Source organism: Kogia breviceps, chromosome 3 (assembly GCF_026419965.1).
Source record: "Kogia breviceps isolate mKogBre1 chromosome 3, mKogBre1 haplotype 1, whole genome shotgun sequence".
Lineage (NCBI taxonomy): Eukaryota > Metazoa > Chordata > Mammalia > Artiodactyla > Physeteridae > Kogia > Kogia breviceps.
Window position 1 is genome coordinate 37,348,088 of NC_081312.1, and position 15,110 is coordinate 37,363,197.

A 15,110-nucleotide genomic window follows, 5' to 3' on the forward strand; every position below is an offset into this window, starting at 1 on the left:
CAATTCATTCTTTTAAAAAAAAATTTTTATTGGAGTATAGTTGATTTACAATGTTGTGTTAGTTTCTGCTGTACAGCAAAGTAAATCAGTTATACATATACACACTTTTTTAGATTCTTTTCCCATATAGGTCATTACAGAGTATTGAGTAGAGCCCCCTGTGCTATACAGTAAGTCCTTATTAGTTATCTATTTTATATATAGCAGTCAAATTCATTCTTTTTCATATGAAGATCCACTTGTTGTCCCAGCACCACATGTTGAAAAGATTATTCTTTCTCCCATTGAGTTGTCTTGACAATTTTACAAAAAAAATCAATTGACCATAAACGTATTCATTTAATTCTGGACTCTCAATTCTATTCCACTGGTCTATATGTCTATTCTGATACCAGTACCACACTGTCCTAATTAATGTAGCTTTGTAGTAGGTTTTGAAATGTGAGTCCTCAAACTTTTTTTTTTTTCAAGACTGTTTTGGCTACTCTGGGTCCCTTACTTTTCTATATGAATTTTAAGATTGGCTTGTTGGTTTCTGTAAAAAAGGGAGCTGGGATTTTGATAGGGATTGTGTTGAATCTGTAGATCAATTGGGGGAATACTGTCATATTAAGTCTTCAATCCATGAATATGGGGCATCTTTCCATTTATTTAGGTCTTTAATTTCTTTCAAAAATATCTTGCAGTTTTTAGTGAATGTCTTACATTTCTTTTGTTAAATTATTTCTTTATTTCTAAGTATTTTATTCTTATTTATGCAATAGAAAGAGAACTGTTTCCTTAATTTTGTTTTTGGATTGTTCATTTTCAGAGAATAGAAATATAGTGGATTTTTCTATATCAATCTTATGTCCTGCTAACCTTGCTGAACTTGTTTATTAGCTCCTATAGGTTTTTCTGTGTGTGTGTATTCCTTAAGATTTTCTCTATACAAGACCATGTTATCGGCAAAGAGATTTACTTCTTCCTTTCTAATTATTTACTTATTGAAGTATAGTTGATTTACAATGTTGTATTAGTTTCAGGTGTACAGCAAAGTGATATATAGATATAGATATACATATATATTCTTTTTCAGATTATTTTCCCATATAGGTTATTACAAAATATTACTATAGTTCCCTGTACTATACAGTAGGTCCTTGTTGTTTATTTTCTATACAATAGTTGCATCAGTTAATCCCAAACTCATAATTAATCCCCCCTCCTCCACCCTTTGGTAACCATAAGTTTGTTTTCTATGGCTGTGAGTTTTTTAAATAAGTTCATTTGTATCATTTTTTTTAGATTCCACATATAAGTGATATCATATGGTATTTGTCTTTCTCTTTCTGACTTACTTCACTTGGCATGATAATCTCTATGTCCATCCATGTTGCTGCAAATGGCATTATTTCATTCTTTTTTATGGCTGAGTAATATTCCACTGTATATATATACCACATCTTCTTTATCCATTCATCTGTCGATGGACGTTTAGGTTGTCCATTTCCTGGCTATTGTAAATAGTGCTGCTATGAACATTGGGGTGCATGTATCTCTTCCAATTAAAGTTTTTATCTTTTCCAGATATATGCCCAGGAGTGGGATTGCTGGATCATATGGTAACTTTATTTTCAGTTTTTTAAAGAGCCTCCATACTGTTCTCCATAGTGGATGCACCAATTTACGTTCCCACAGTGTAGGAGGGTTCCTTTTTCTCCATACCCTCTCCAGCATTTATAATTTGTAGACTTTTTGATGATGGTGGTTCTAACCTGTGAGAGGTGATACCTCACTGTAGTTTTGGTTTGCATTTCTCTAATAATTAGAGATATTGAGCATCTTTTCATGTGCCTGTTGGCCATCTGTATGTCTTCTTTGGAGAAATGTCTATTTAGGTCTTCTGCCCATTTTTTTAATTGGGTTTTTTGTTTTTTTGATATTGAGCTATATGAGCTGTTTTTATATTTTGGAAATTAAACCCTTGTCGGTCACATCATTTGCAAATACCTTTTCCCAATCTGTAGGTTGTCTTTTCATTTTGTTTATGGTTTCCCTTGCTGTGCAAAAGATTTTAAGTTTAATTAGGTACCATTTGCTTATTTTTGCTTTTATTTCCATTACTGTAGGAGACCCATCCAAAAAATTATTTCTGTGATTTATGACAGAGTGTTCTGCCTATGTTTTTCTATAGGAATTTTATGGTATCTGGTGTTACATTTAGGTCTTCAATCCATTTTGAGTTTATTTTTTTATTTTTTTGTGGAGTTTATTTTTATATATGGTATTAGAGGATGTTCTAATTTCATTCTTTTACCTGTAGCTGTCCAGTTTTCCCAGCACCACTTGTTGAAGAGACTGTCTTTTCTCCATTGTATATTCTTTCCTCCTTTGTAGTAGATTAATAAACCATAAGTGCATGGGTTTATTTCTGAGCTTGCTATCCTATTCCATTGGTCTACATGTCTGTTTTTGTGCCAGTACCATACTGTTTGGATTACTGTAGCTTTGTAGTATAGTCTGAAGTCAGGGCACATGATTCCTCCAGCTCTATTCTTCTTTCTCAATATCATTTTGGCTATTCAGGGTCTTTTGTGTTTACATACAAATTTTAAAATTATTTGTTCTAGTTCTGATGAATAATGCCATTGGTAATTTGATAGAGATTGCATTGAATCTGTAGACTGCCTTGGTAAGTACGCTCATGTTAAATAATATTAATTCTTTTGATCCAAGAACAAGGGATATCTTTCCATCTGTTGTGTTGTCTTCAATTTCTTTCATCGGTGTCTCATAATTTTTGGTACGTTTATTTCTAGGCACTTTTTTCTTTTTGATGTAGTGGTAATGGGATTGTTTCCTTAATTTCTCTTTCTTATAGTTTATTTAGTGTGTAGAAATGCAACAGATTTCTTTATTTTAATTTTTATCTTACATCTTTACCAAATTCATTGATGAGCTCTAGTAGTTTTCTGGTGGTGTTTTTAGGATTTTTTATGTATAATATCATGTCATCTGCAAACAGTGACAGTTTTATTTCTTCCTTTTGAATTTGGATTCCTTTTATTTCTTTATCTTCTCTGATTTATGTGCCTAGGACTTCCAAACCTATGTTGAATAAAAGTGGCAAGAGTGGGCATACTTATCTTGCTCCGAATCTTAGAAGGAATGCTTTCAGCTTTTCACCATTGAGTATGATGTTGTGTGTAGCTGTGGGTTTGTCATATACAGTCTTTATTATGTTGAGGAAGAAGTAATAACTTCTTCCTTTCTAATCTGGATGCTTTTAAGTCATTTTTCTTGCCTATTGCCTTGACTCAAACTTCCAGTGCAATATTGAAAGAAAGTCGTGAGAAACAGACATCCTTCTTTTGTTCTTGATCTTAGGTGGTGGTGGTGGGGGCGTTCAGTCTTTTACCATTAAGTATGATGTTAGCTATGGGTTTTTTGTAGATGCCCTTTATCAGGTTGAGGAAATTCCCTTCTACATTTGTTGAGTGTTTTTATCATTAAAATGTGTTGGATTTTGTCAAATGATTTTTCTGCATTTATTGGGATGATTGTGTGGTTTTGTCCTTTATACAATGTGTTATTCTTAGACGCATGGTAACTTAATTGGTTTACAGACAGAGGAGATATTTGATCATGTGCCCTTGCTTGATAGGAAGAGAAACAAAGTCATTAATTTTCCCTCTTATAATATGAATAATATTTAAGTAAGTCATACAACATGAAAAGCTATTGTATTCAGATGTGAATGTGTATGCAGATGTGAAGCTGTTTCTATTCTACATTAGTTAGTATATATTGCCTCAATGAATAGGTTGAAGTTTCTTCTGGGTCTTGCATTTCCAAAATATCTTTTAAAAAGAAAATATATAGGATCTTAAAGCTAAGTGTTAAAACAAACCTTTATTCAGGCTGAGAAATTATTAAAATTAAAGACTAGCAAGAGGGAGAGTAGGATTTCCTTTTTTTCTGGTTGTGCAGTGTATGAAAAAAGAGGACTGACAAAGTTCAAATGAAGAACTGTTTAAAAGAAATTCATCATTCCAATAATTATCTTCTCAGTGATAAGCTACCACCTGAAGTTGGTCTAGAGTTTAACTCCTAACAGCTGACCAAGCATTGCAGACTCTTCAGCACAATTTTTAATACAGCTGTAGAGTGAGTCACTCTGGACTTTTTGTTTTGTCTTTGATGCCAACAAGGAAGATGGCTATGTGGCATACCATACACTTTTTTTTTTTTTCATATTTATGTTCATGTTGAAGAGGGAGAGAATTGGAAGCTGTTCCTATGGAGTGAACTCTGGAGGAAACCTGGGACAAAGGATTGTTCTTAGGCAATATCTGGTCCCCAGCCCCTTTAGCTGTCCTCTCTTTGCAGTTAGTGCAGTTGGGAATAAATTTTCAGACCCAGCACATTTTGCTTTTGTTCTATTGGTTACTGAAAGAGGTATGTTGAAATCTCCAATTATGATTGTGGATTTGTGTCTCTCACTTTTAGTTCAACTTTTGCTTTATGTATTTTGAAACTACTTGCATTCTAATATAGGATGTCTATTTCTTTCTGTTGAATTGTCACTTTTATTATTATAAAATGTCCCTTTTATTTATTTGTTTATTTATTTATTTGTATCTATCTTGCTTAAGATTTGCAGAACTTACTGAATCTATCAATTGATGTCTTTCATCAATTTCGAAAATTCTTGGGAATTATTTTTTTAAAATATTGTTTCTGTCCCATTCTGTGTCTACTTTCATTCTAAGACTACAGTTGCAGGTGTTAGACCTTTTGAGTGTGACCTACATGTTTCTAATATAATTTTTTTTAATTAAAATTTTCTCTTTAGATAATTCAGATAGTTTCTTTGATCTGATTCAAATTCACTAATTCTGTAGGATGCAAATCTTAGATACAAGAGAACATTAAAAACCTGGAAGGGCTTCCCTGGTGGCACAGTGGTTGAGAGTCTGCCTGCTGATGCAGGGGACACGGGTTTGTGCCCCGGTCTGGGAGGATCCCACATGCCGCGGAGCGGCTAGGCCCGTGAGCCATGGCCGCTGGGCCTGCACGTCTGGAGCCTGTGCTCCTCAACGGGAGAGGCCACAGCAGAGAAAGGCCTGCGTGCCGCAAAACAAACAAACAAACAAAAAAACCATGGAAGATGGACTGAAACTTTAACCTAGCCTCAAGGTAGAAAATGTTACCAAGGGCTTCCCTGGTGGCGCAGTGGTTGAGAGTCCGCCTGCTGATGCAGGGGACACGGGTTCGTGCCCCCGTCCGGGAAGATCCCACATGCCGCGGAGCGGCTGTGCCTGTGAGCCATGGCCGCTGAGCCTGCGCGTCCGGAGCCTGTGCTCCGCAACGGGAGAGGCAACAACAGTGACAGGCCCACGTACTGCAAAAAACAAAACAAAAAGTGAAAATGTTACCAATACCTACCAATGGTTAATCAAAACAAGAACCAAATAAATTGTCTATATTTGTATATTTGATAATATATTGTATTTTTGATATTTGATATCAAATATTTGTATATTTGATAATATAACAAGTTTTTACATATGCTATTCTCTTGCTGTATTATTATTTCTAATTCCTTTATCCCTCATGCAACCCCATTCAGGGATTCAGTTGAAGAACCCATGCAAGTGTTACTAAAATGGGAGTACATTTGTCCCTCATCCCTTGTCCCTCAGTGTCTACAGGGGATTGTTCCAGGACCCCTGAGGGTACCAAAATCTGCAGATGCTAAATCCCTTATATAAAATAGTATATCGGGCTTCCCTGGTGGCGCAGTGGTTGAGAATCCGCCTGCCTATGCAGGGGTCACGGGTTCGTGCCCTGGTCCGGGAAGATCCCACATGCCGCGGAGCAACTAAGCCCGTGAGCCATGGCCGCTAGGCCTGCGTGTCCGGAGCCTGTGCTCCGCAACGGGAGAGGCCACAGCAGTGAGAGGCCCGCATACCGCAAAAAAAAAAAAAAAAAAAAAAAAAAAAAAAAAAAAAAAAAAAAAAAAAAAAATAGTATAGTATTTTCATATAACCTATGCACATCGCCTCGGTACTTTAAATCATCTCTAGATTACTTCTAATACCTAATACTATGTAAATGCTATGTAAATGGTTGCTGGTGTGAGGCAAATTTAAGTTTTGCTTTTTGGAAACTTCTGAAAAGAATCTTTTTGAATATTTTCAATCCATGGTTGGTTGAATCCATGGATGTGGAACCCTCGAATACAAAGGCCCACTGTGCTTGTACACATGTGGAACCTCCTGATCATCACAATATTACCGTAGTAGCAGGCAGATATTCATATTCAAATTTCCTCTTGAAAAGGATGGTTTCAAAATTGACCTCCCACGGGGGAACTACTACTGGATTGTTGTTCTCTTCATTTCTCTACCATTTCTTGTCTTTCCCTAGAAATAGTTGGGTAACTGCACAGCTCTTTTCATAAGAAATACATTTTTACTCGATACACATGTTTAATATACTTTAAATGGGGGATATTTCTTATTATTTTAATTGAAGTTTGAAAATTGGTTTCAATATATCGTTACCTGCCAATATCTTACACAGAGTACATCTGATTGAAAGAAAAAAAGCAGAGGAAAAAGTAGACCTTTTGGAGAAAAAGTTAGCAGGTGTTAACAGATTCACCCCTTATATGAGTATGAAAGAACAAGAAGACAGTTTCATGACGAAGGTGAGAACAAATTTTGATTGATTTTTGAAGAAACAGGATTTTTATTACCTGTGTTACTCCAGGTGATAATTGGCAAATGTTGAGTGGTTTATTGGTCCTCTTCTTATGGAGGATAAAAGGAAGCAGTACAGCATGGCTGACTGGAAGAGTTTCTGAGGTGTGGAGAAAAAGTGCAAGGCAGATCTGAAGGTCTCTGTGATACTAAAGAAAAGGTTAGGGGGAATGGAGCTTTGAGAGAAATGGGAGGAAGTGGTGGTTAGAGAGTGAAATATTCAAGTTTTAAATTTTAGTATGGGTTAGTTCCTGCTGCTGACAACATCTGGGTTTTTGGATTTGGGTGTAAGGATTGAATAGGGGTGTAGGTGAAAGTCATTGAAACTGAAGCACAGAAGTCACAAAACTAAATTGGTGGATCACCTACACTGGACATTGAAATCTAGAATTATGGCATGAGTTGGGTTTAGAAGAAAGAGGTTATCCTGGTCCCTAGTAGATAGTAATTCACAGGATGAATGAAGTTTTTTGGAAGAATGTTGGAGGAGGATGGGAGATGGACTACTGTCAAGGAAGTGGTAAAAGTTTATTTTGAAATCCACGGACCCAAACTGTTTATTATATATTAATAAGGCCTATCATGATCCCCTTAATGTGAGCAGTTCCACTTTAAAAAATTCAGCAACTACTTTCAGAGTTCAAAGTAATTCCAATTTTTAATCACCTCTTTCAACTAATTCACAGTAACACTTTCCATGTTTTTCACTTCTCTGACTTATCTGTCACATCTCTGAAAAACTCTCCCACACGGGAGTCCATGTAACTCTGACCTTTTCTTCCACTGCTCTTTTATTCTACCTCTTTTTCCTGGACATTTAGTGAGACAAACCCATCATTACTTCAACACCTCTAGCTCCATTTCTTTCTTTTTTTTAAAAAAAATATCTTTATTGGAGTATAACTGTTTTACAATAGTGTGTTAGTTTCTCCTTTACAACAAAGTGAATCAGTTATACATATACATATGTTCCCATATCTCTTCCCTCTTGCGTCACCCTTCCTCCCACCCTCCCTATCCTACCCCTCTAGGTGGTCACAAAGCACAGAGGTGATCTCCCTGTGCTATGTGGCAGCTTCCCACTAGCTATCTAATTTACATTTGGTAGTGTATATATGTCCCTGCCACTCTCTCACTTCATCACATCTTACCCTTCCCCCTCCCCATATCCTCAAGTCCATGCTCTAGTAGGTCTGTATTTTATTCCCATCCTATCACTAATCTCTTCATGACATTTTTTTTTCTTAGATTCCATATATATGTGTTAGCATACGGTATTTGTTTTTCTCCTTCTGACTTACTTCACTCTGTATGACAGACTCCAGGTCTATCCACCTCATTACAAATAATTCAGTTTCATTTCTTTTTATGGCTGAGTAATATTCCATTGTATATATGTGCCACATCTTCTTTATCCATTCATCTGTTGATGGACACTTAGGTTGCTTCCATGTCCTGGCTATCGTAAATAGAGCTGCAATGAACATTTTGGTACATGACTCTTTTTGAATTATGGTTTTCTCAGGGTATATGCCCAGTAGTGGGATTGCAGGGTCGTATGGTAGTTCTATTTGTAGTTTTTTAAGGAACCGCCATAGTGGCTGTATCAAGTTACATTCCCACCAACAGTGCAAGAGGATTTACTCTTCTCCACACCCTCTCCAGCCTTTATTGTTTGTAGATTTTTTGATGATGGCCAATATGACCCGTGTGAGATGATATCTCATTGTAGTTTTGATTTGCATTTCTCTAATGATTAATGATGTTGAGCATTCTTTCATGTGTTTGTTGGCAATCTGTATATCTTCTTTGGAGAAATGTCTATTTAGTTCTTCTGCCCATTTTTGGATTGGGTTGTTTGTTTTTTTGTTATTGAGCTGCATGAGTTGCTTATAAATTTTGGAAATTAATCCTTTGTCAGTTGCTTCATTTGCAAATATTTTCTCCCATTCTGAGGGTTGTCTTTTGGTCTTGTTTATGGTATCCTTTGCTGTGCAAAAGCTTTTAAGTTTCATTAGGTCCCATTTGTTTATTTTTGTTTTTATTTCCATTTCTCTAGGAGATGGGTCAAAAAGGATCTTGCTGCAATTTATATCATAGAGTGTTCTGCCTATGTTTTCCTCTAAGAGTTTGATAGTGTCTGGCCTTACATTTATGTCTTTAACCCATTTTGAGTTTATTTTTCTGTGTGGTGTTAGGGAGTGTTCTAATTTCATTCTTTTACATGTAGCTGTCCAGTTTTCCCAGCACCACTTATTGAAGAGGCTGTCTTTTCTCCACTGTATATCCTTCCCTCCTTTATCAAAGATAAGGTGACCATATGTGTGTGGGTTTATCTTTGAGCATTCTATCCTGTTCCATTGATCTATATTTCTGTTATTGTGCCAGTACCATACTGTCTTGATTACTGTTAGCTCCATTTCTATTTCCCAGTTTCACATGACAAAAAGCCCAGAAACTAAACTTGTTTACTCAGTTTTCAGAATAGAAGGTGGCAAGAGGTGAAAAGAAGACTAGAATTTATAAAGGCAGAATATTCCTGGGAGAAGTGGGGGGAAGGAGAAGTACAAGCATTATCTTTTACTTTTTTCCTGTTTACAGTGGAAGCAGAGTGCTTAAAAGGGAAAGGTTGGGGGAAAGAAGTGACTTATTTATGCTTTTACATTTTCAAAGCTGTTACTATTAAATGATGTTCTATAATCATAATTAAGTCTTTATGAAAATATCCATTTCCCTGCCAGCTTTTCACTTAATAGTCTTAGCATTCATTGACAATCCTTCCTGAATCAGTTATTTTGTTAGGAGAAGTAAAATGCTGAGTTTTAAAATTCTATCATTATTCCTACATTTATTAACTCAAAATATTCTGTAAACAGTTCCTCCATATACTGGAGCAGTTCGGTTAGCTGCTTCTCTAAGCTAAATTTCCTGTGTTGTCAAAGTAGTTTCTCTATAACATCATTTTTTTTTGCCCTCCCCACCTGCCCCCATATAATATTTTAATACCTCTTGATGTTCTAGTTTACTCTTTTGAGCATGTCCTTGTCTCTCTTATGACTCTGTAACTCTTTATTTCTATTGAGAGCCTTTTCTCCTGAAGCTTTGTATTATGACTATACTAATATTTCAAAAGGAGGGAAGTAGATGTGTCAATATTAAATTCCATATGGGAAGTTTAACATGTGTGTCAGCATATTTAGGACAAGGATGAAGCTATCCTGGTCAAGAACTTTGAATGAGACAACATTTTTCACTCTGAAGGACCAAAAGATGGACAGAAAATTTGGGATAAATGTCAACAAGATTTGATCCATAAGGAAAAACAATTACCTGAGTTAGACAGACCTCCGTATTCATTCAGCTGGGAAACTAAAACTGCGCCATCCCTCTATCAGAAATTCCTCAGTCAATTGTCTACTCTTCCCAGTAACAGTGTTGAACCCATACAAGCCACAGAGGAAGGTGTGAAAGAGCATTCAGGAAACTGGTGCAGATGAGCAATCTTGGAAGTCCAAAAGTGTATTGACAGATGAGTTACTCTTTCAAATTAGTTTTAAGATGTGGGTTTTGATGTTAGCTGATTTAGTAAACTCTGTGGCTCTGAGTTTATTTTTATTACTACAGTGATAGAAGAGGATGTCCATTATCACAGTAGAGGTAGTATAGTGTGTTTGTTAAGAGCTGAGAGGCGTGGTATGAATCCCACCTCTGCCATTTGCAACTCTGTGCTCTTGGGCAAGTTACTTATGCTCTCTGTGCCTCAGTTTCATTTGTAAATTTTGGCAGGAATGGGGGTAGGGTTGGGGTAGGTTTAGTTCCTGTCCCACAGAATGGTTGTAAGGATTAAATGGATTAATACATGATAAATGCTTCAGTTCAGTAAACTCAATGAATCCTAGCTTAAAAATAGTGGTGTGGTGAGGATAATGTTTCCATCAGGATCAAACACTGGTCAGTTCAGTCAGTGCAGTAAAATAAATTATCAAGATAGTCATTTGTTTGAATTTACTGGTCAAGTCTATCGAAAGATTGATCCAGCAAATTTAAGTGGATATATCTCCTTGTTATGTCCAAATCATTTTAGTAAAATTTCATGACTCTTCACCCTAAAATTCAGATGAAAATAGGTATTGCTTAAATTCAATGTGTTAGTAAAACCTACTACACAGTAGTCTGTTTATGTACAGTTACAAATTTTTTATACTCTGCTCTCTTAAAATTCATTATACAGTTTTATTTCAGTACTCACTAAAATGTCTTATTTTTGTATATCAAACCTTTCTGTTTCTTTTTTAAAAACTAGCTTATACATGTCAAATCTTCTTAAATGTCTTCCCCATTCATCTATTTTAGTAACTTAATGTTACTACAATGTCAATATAAGTAGAACTTGGAAATAGTTTTGAAAAATACAAATCATGGACCATCAGGATGTTTTATCTATTTTTTTTCCCTGCAGAGAGCTGAAGGCCTCCAGCAGGAAGTTCGGATGCTCACTAAGCAATTGGAGAAGCAGTATCATCACTGTGAAGAAACTGCTGGAGAATCATCTGATACTGAGGAAAAGTATAAGGAACAAAAAAGACCCTTGAAACGTCTGGAAGGAAAAATTGCTATTAATGACCTTTTTCCAGGGAGATTAGACTTGGACACGAACAAAGTAAGAATTTCCTGAAGTGTAAGGCATTTCTTTGACAATGAAAATGATCATCATTTATTATACTATCTAATGTTCAAAGCTGTTAATGCTATTTGTACTTTTCTTAATATTAGGAAAGGGAGGAAAATTTGCTACAAACTTTTGAACATTCTGATTATATCAAAAAGCCTTTCCTTACTCCATATCTCCCATTTCTATACTGTACATATTTGATATTTATTGTAAGCGTTGTTAACATATTTCTTAATGTACTTTTAAAAGAGGATTCGAGGGAAAGGAGCTCAAAGGAATGACTCTCTAAAGGGGGAATTTCAGGTGTACTGTCAGCTAGATATGATGGGCATATTGGGAAGGGGCTGTTGGTGAAATTCCTCAATAATTACCTTGTAGACAATTTCCTTTTCTATTTTCTGCTTCTCTGCATCTATAAGGAAAAAGTCAATCCTAAAAGTGGAATGGGAATAGGTAGAATGATTTTCAGGAGATTTTGATTCTATTTCACTACCTCTTCCCAGAATTGCTTGTCATACCCATACCTATATTATACTATTTCTATAATTACTGTGCCCCAAAGCATAAACTTACTCACTCACTACTCACTCATTTAGTCTCTTATTCCATTCATTCATTCATTGATCCAGTATATTTTGATCACTCAGTTTTTTAAAAAACATAGAACATTAAAAAATTTTTTTAAATTTAATTTTTGTCTGCATTGGGTCTTCGTTGTTCCACATGGGCTGTCTCTAGTTGCGGCGAGCAGGTCTTCGTTGCGGTGCACGGGTTTCTCATTGCTGTGGCTTCTCTTGTGGTGGAGCACGGGCTCTACACACGCAGGCTTCAGTAGTTGTGTCTCGCAGGCCCTAGAGCACAGGCTCAGTAGTTGTGGCACACAGGCTTAGTTGCTTCGTGGCATGTGGGATCTCCCCGGACCAGGGCTCACACCTGTGTCCCCTGCATTGGCAGGCGGATTCTTAACCACTGCACCACCAGGGAAATCCTGATCACTCAGTTTTTAGACTTCCAGCACCTGGTGAAGTGGTATTGGCAATGTATTCCACAGAGTCCAAAGATGAATCCAGCTTCTACCTCTGCTCTTGAATCTGTAATTGATGATGATTCATTTCCATGCAAATTTTTAAAATACTATATTAACTTTTAAGAATATACAAACAGCGCATGCTTTCCGCAACCCTTGAAACCATGTTAAAAGCTTTGAAGGAAACAATAATAATCTTCTCTAACCCCTTTCTGCCTATTTCATGTTGGTAACCAATGTGTCTATATCTTTTACAACTATTGCAATGATTATGGAAATATATGAATATATATATGTAGGTGTTGGTATTTTTACAAAACTGGGACTGTACCAGTCAAAATACTCTTCTTACTTGGTAAGAAGTAAGTACCTCATGGTCTTTCCTTAGGTCAAAAATATAGATTTAACTTATTCCCTTATCAGCTGTACAGTATTCCATACTGTGTATATAACTTATTTATTCAACCAATTCCCTATTAAGAATTATTGATGGTCCTTCTCTTATTTCCACTTTTTATGCCACTACAAATAATGCTGAAATAAGTATGTTTATACATATATCTTTCCACACTGGTGCTTCCTCCCCCTATGGGATTGAGTTCTAAACGTGGAAATATAGGATCACAGTGTATGAGTATTTTCTTTTAAATTTATTTTCTTTGGCTGCACCGCATAGCTTGTGGGATTTTAGTTCCCCAACCAGGTATCGAACCCGGAGCCCCGGCAGTGAGAGCTTTGAGTCCTAACCACTGGATCGCCAGGGAATATCCTGAGTATTTTAAAGTGTAATAGCCATTGCCAGAACACTACCTTGCAAAAGGCAGGAGTTCACTTTCCAAATAGCAAAACATGAGTGTTTCCTCTTCACATCCTAGCCAGCATTAGATGCTGTCAACCTTTTAGAGTGTGTGTTTGTGCGAGTTAGATTAAAATGGTACAGTTTTTACATTTACCTTACTACTAGTAAAGTTGAGTAACTTTCTTTTTTAATGCTGTTGATCACTTGGATTCCTTTGCCTCCCCACTCCTCACAATTGGACCTCAGATACAGAAGGTTGAGTTAATTAAAGTCCATGGTTATTAATGCATTAATCTGGGCCACGGAACATCTCTCTCTTATTTATTTATTCTTTCCTTGGATTTTGTCCATTGCCTCCCCAAAAGGAAGTCAATCTAATATGTTTAACATGTATTTCTTTGTTTATATGTGTTTCTTTAAATGTAAGTTTTGTGCATGTATTTTAAATTTGCATAAGTGGTATTGTGTTAAAAATCTCATTCTGTTACTCAGCACTGTATTTTTAAGAGCCGCTTAATATTGCTATTTGTTCATCTAATTCATTGCTTCTGTCTACTGCATGGAGTACTACAGTGTTCATATCTGCCATGGTTTTAATTTTTATTTATTTATTTATTTTACCTGTCTCTTCCTCTAGTGGTAAATAGCCTTGTTACCTCTATTTTTATGCTACCACAAACAACATCACTGTTAGCATCCTGGTACAAGTCCCCTTTATGGACCCGAGAGAGAATTGCTTAGGGGTGTTAAGTCAGGATTGGAATTGTTGGCTCATAGTGTATACATACACTTAATATGACTAAGTACTGCCAGTCAACTCTCACAAAACAATAAATTGTCCCACCAGAGATACAAGAGGGTTTTTGAATCTCCACATTCTTGTCATTTCTTGACACTAGCAGCTTCCTAACTTTTGCCATTCCATCAGGTATAAAATGATTGTTAATTTAATTTGCATTTCTCTAATTATTAATGAGTTTTGCATTTCCTTAATGTTTTTCTTCTTCTGGCTTTTTAGTCTCTGCCTGTTGGTTTCCTTTACCCATCTTTTTATTTGGATTCCTGTCTTGTTCTTGTTGATTTCCAGAACGGTATATACACATCTTCTTTGCCCTGTTCAGGCATGAACACTTCATGACAGGTCACCTCTCCATATGTGATCAGGCTCTGAGCCCCTCTGCAGGGCAGCCCTCTTCTGCAGACACTTTTGTCACCTTGCTTGGGCTCTGTAGGCCTGCTATAAGCTTCAGCATTTCCCTTCTCATTCTGTGCAGATGCCTATGGCTTTAGGACTGAATTGTTTAGAAGGGGAAAGGAAGGAAAGGAAGAAGAATAGGAGGAAGAAAAATAAGAGCAACTGGTTTATGATTAACCTTTCAAATATCCTGATAAATGCACTCATTTAAACCATAATTTTTCTGTCAAGAACTATCTTTGTTCCACAAATATTGACATTTACTGTTTCCCTTATCTTTTATTTTAAATATAGCAATACATTTTTATGTTTCCAAATGTATAGGATTTTTTTTTAAATTGTATTTTATTACAACATGGTAGAAGTATGATGTGATCCCTGGGAATTTATTGAGGCTTCCTACATGGCCAGTGATTGGTCTGTTTTGGTAGCTGTGCCATGTGTGCTTATAAAGAATGTGTTCTCTCTTGGTTGGGTATAAAGCACTATAAATAGCTAATGCTCAAGCATATTATTCGTATGGTTCAGATTGTCTGTACCTCTGATTATTTTTGTTTACTTGATTCTGGAAAAGATATGCTACATTCTTCAAGTATAATTTTTGTTTTTGTTTTTAATTTATTTTTGGCTACAGTGGGTCTTCATAGCTGTGCGTGGGCTTTCTCTAG

At 36.1% G+C, this 15,110-nt stretch overlaps 1 protein-coding gene across 1 annotated transcript in view; it reads left to right on the plus strand.

The window, feature by feature from the left end:
• LOC131753575 (coiled-coil domain-containing protein 170-like) overlaps positions 1 to 15,110 on the plus strand; it is a 53,741-nt gene that overhangs the window by 29,759 nt on the left and 8,872 nt on the right. The window contains 4 exon segments of the mRNA XM_067028346.1: positions 6,571 to 6,697; positions 9,950 to 10,221; positions 10,223 to 10,266; positions 11,213 to 11,409. Of these exon segments, the coding sequence (XP_066884447.1) occupies positions 6,571 to 6,697; positions 9,950 to 10,221; positions 10,223 to 10,266; positions 11,213 to 11,409 (640 nt within the window).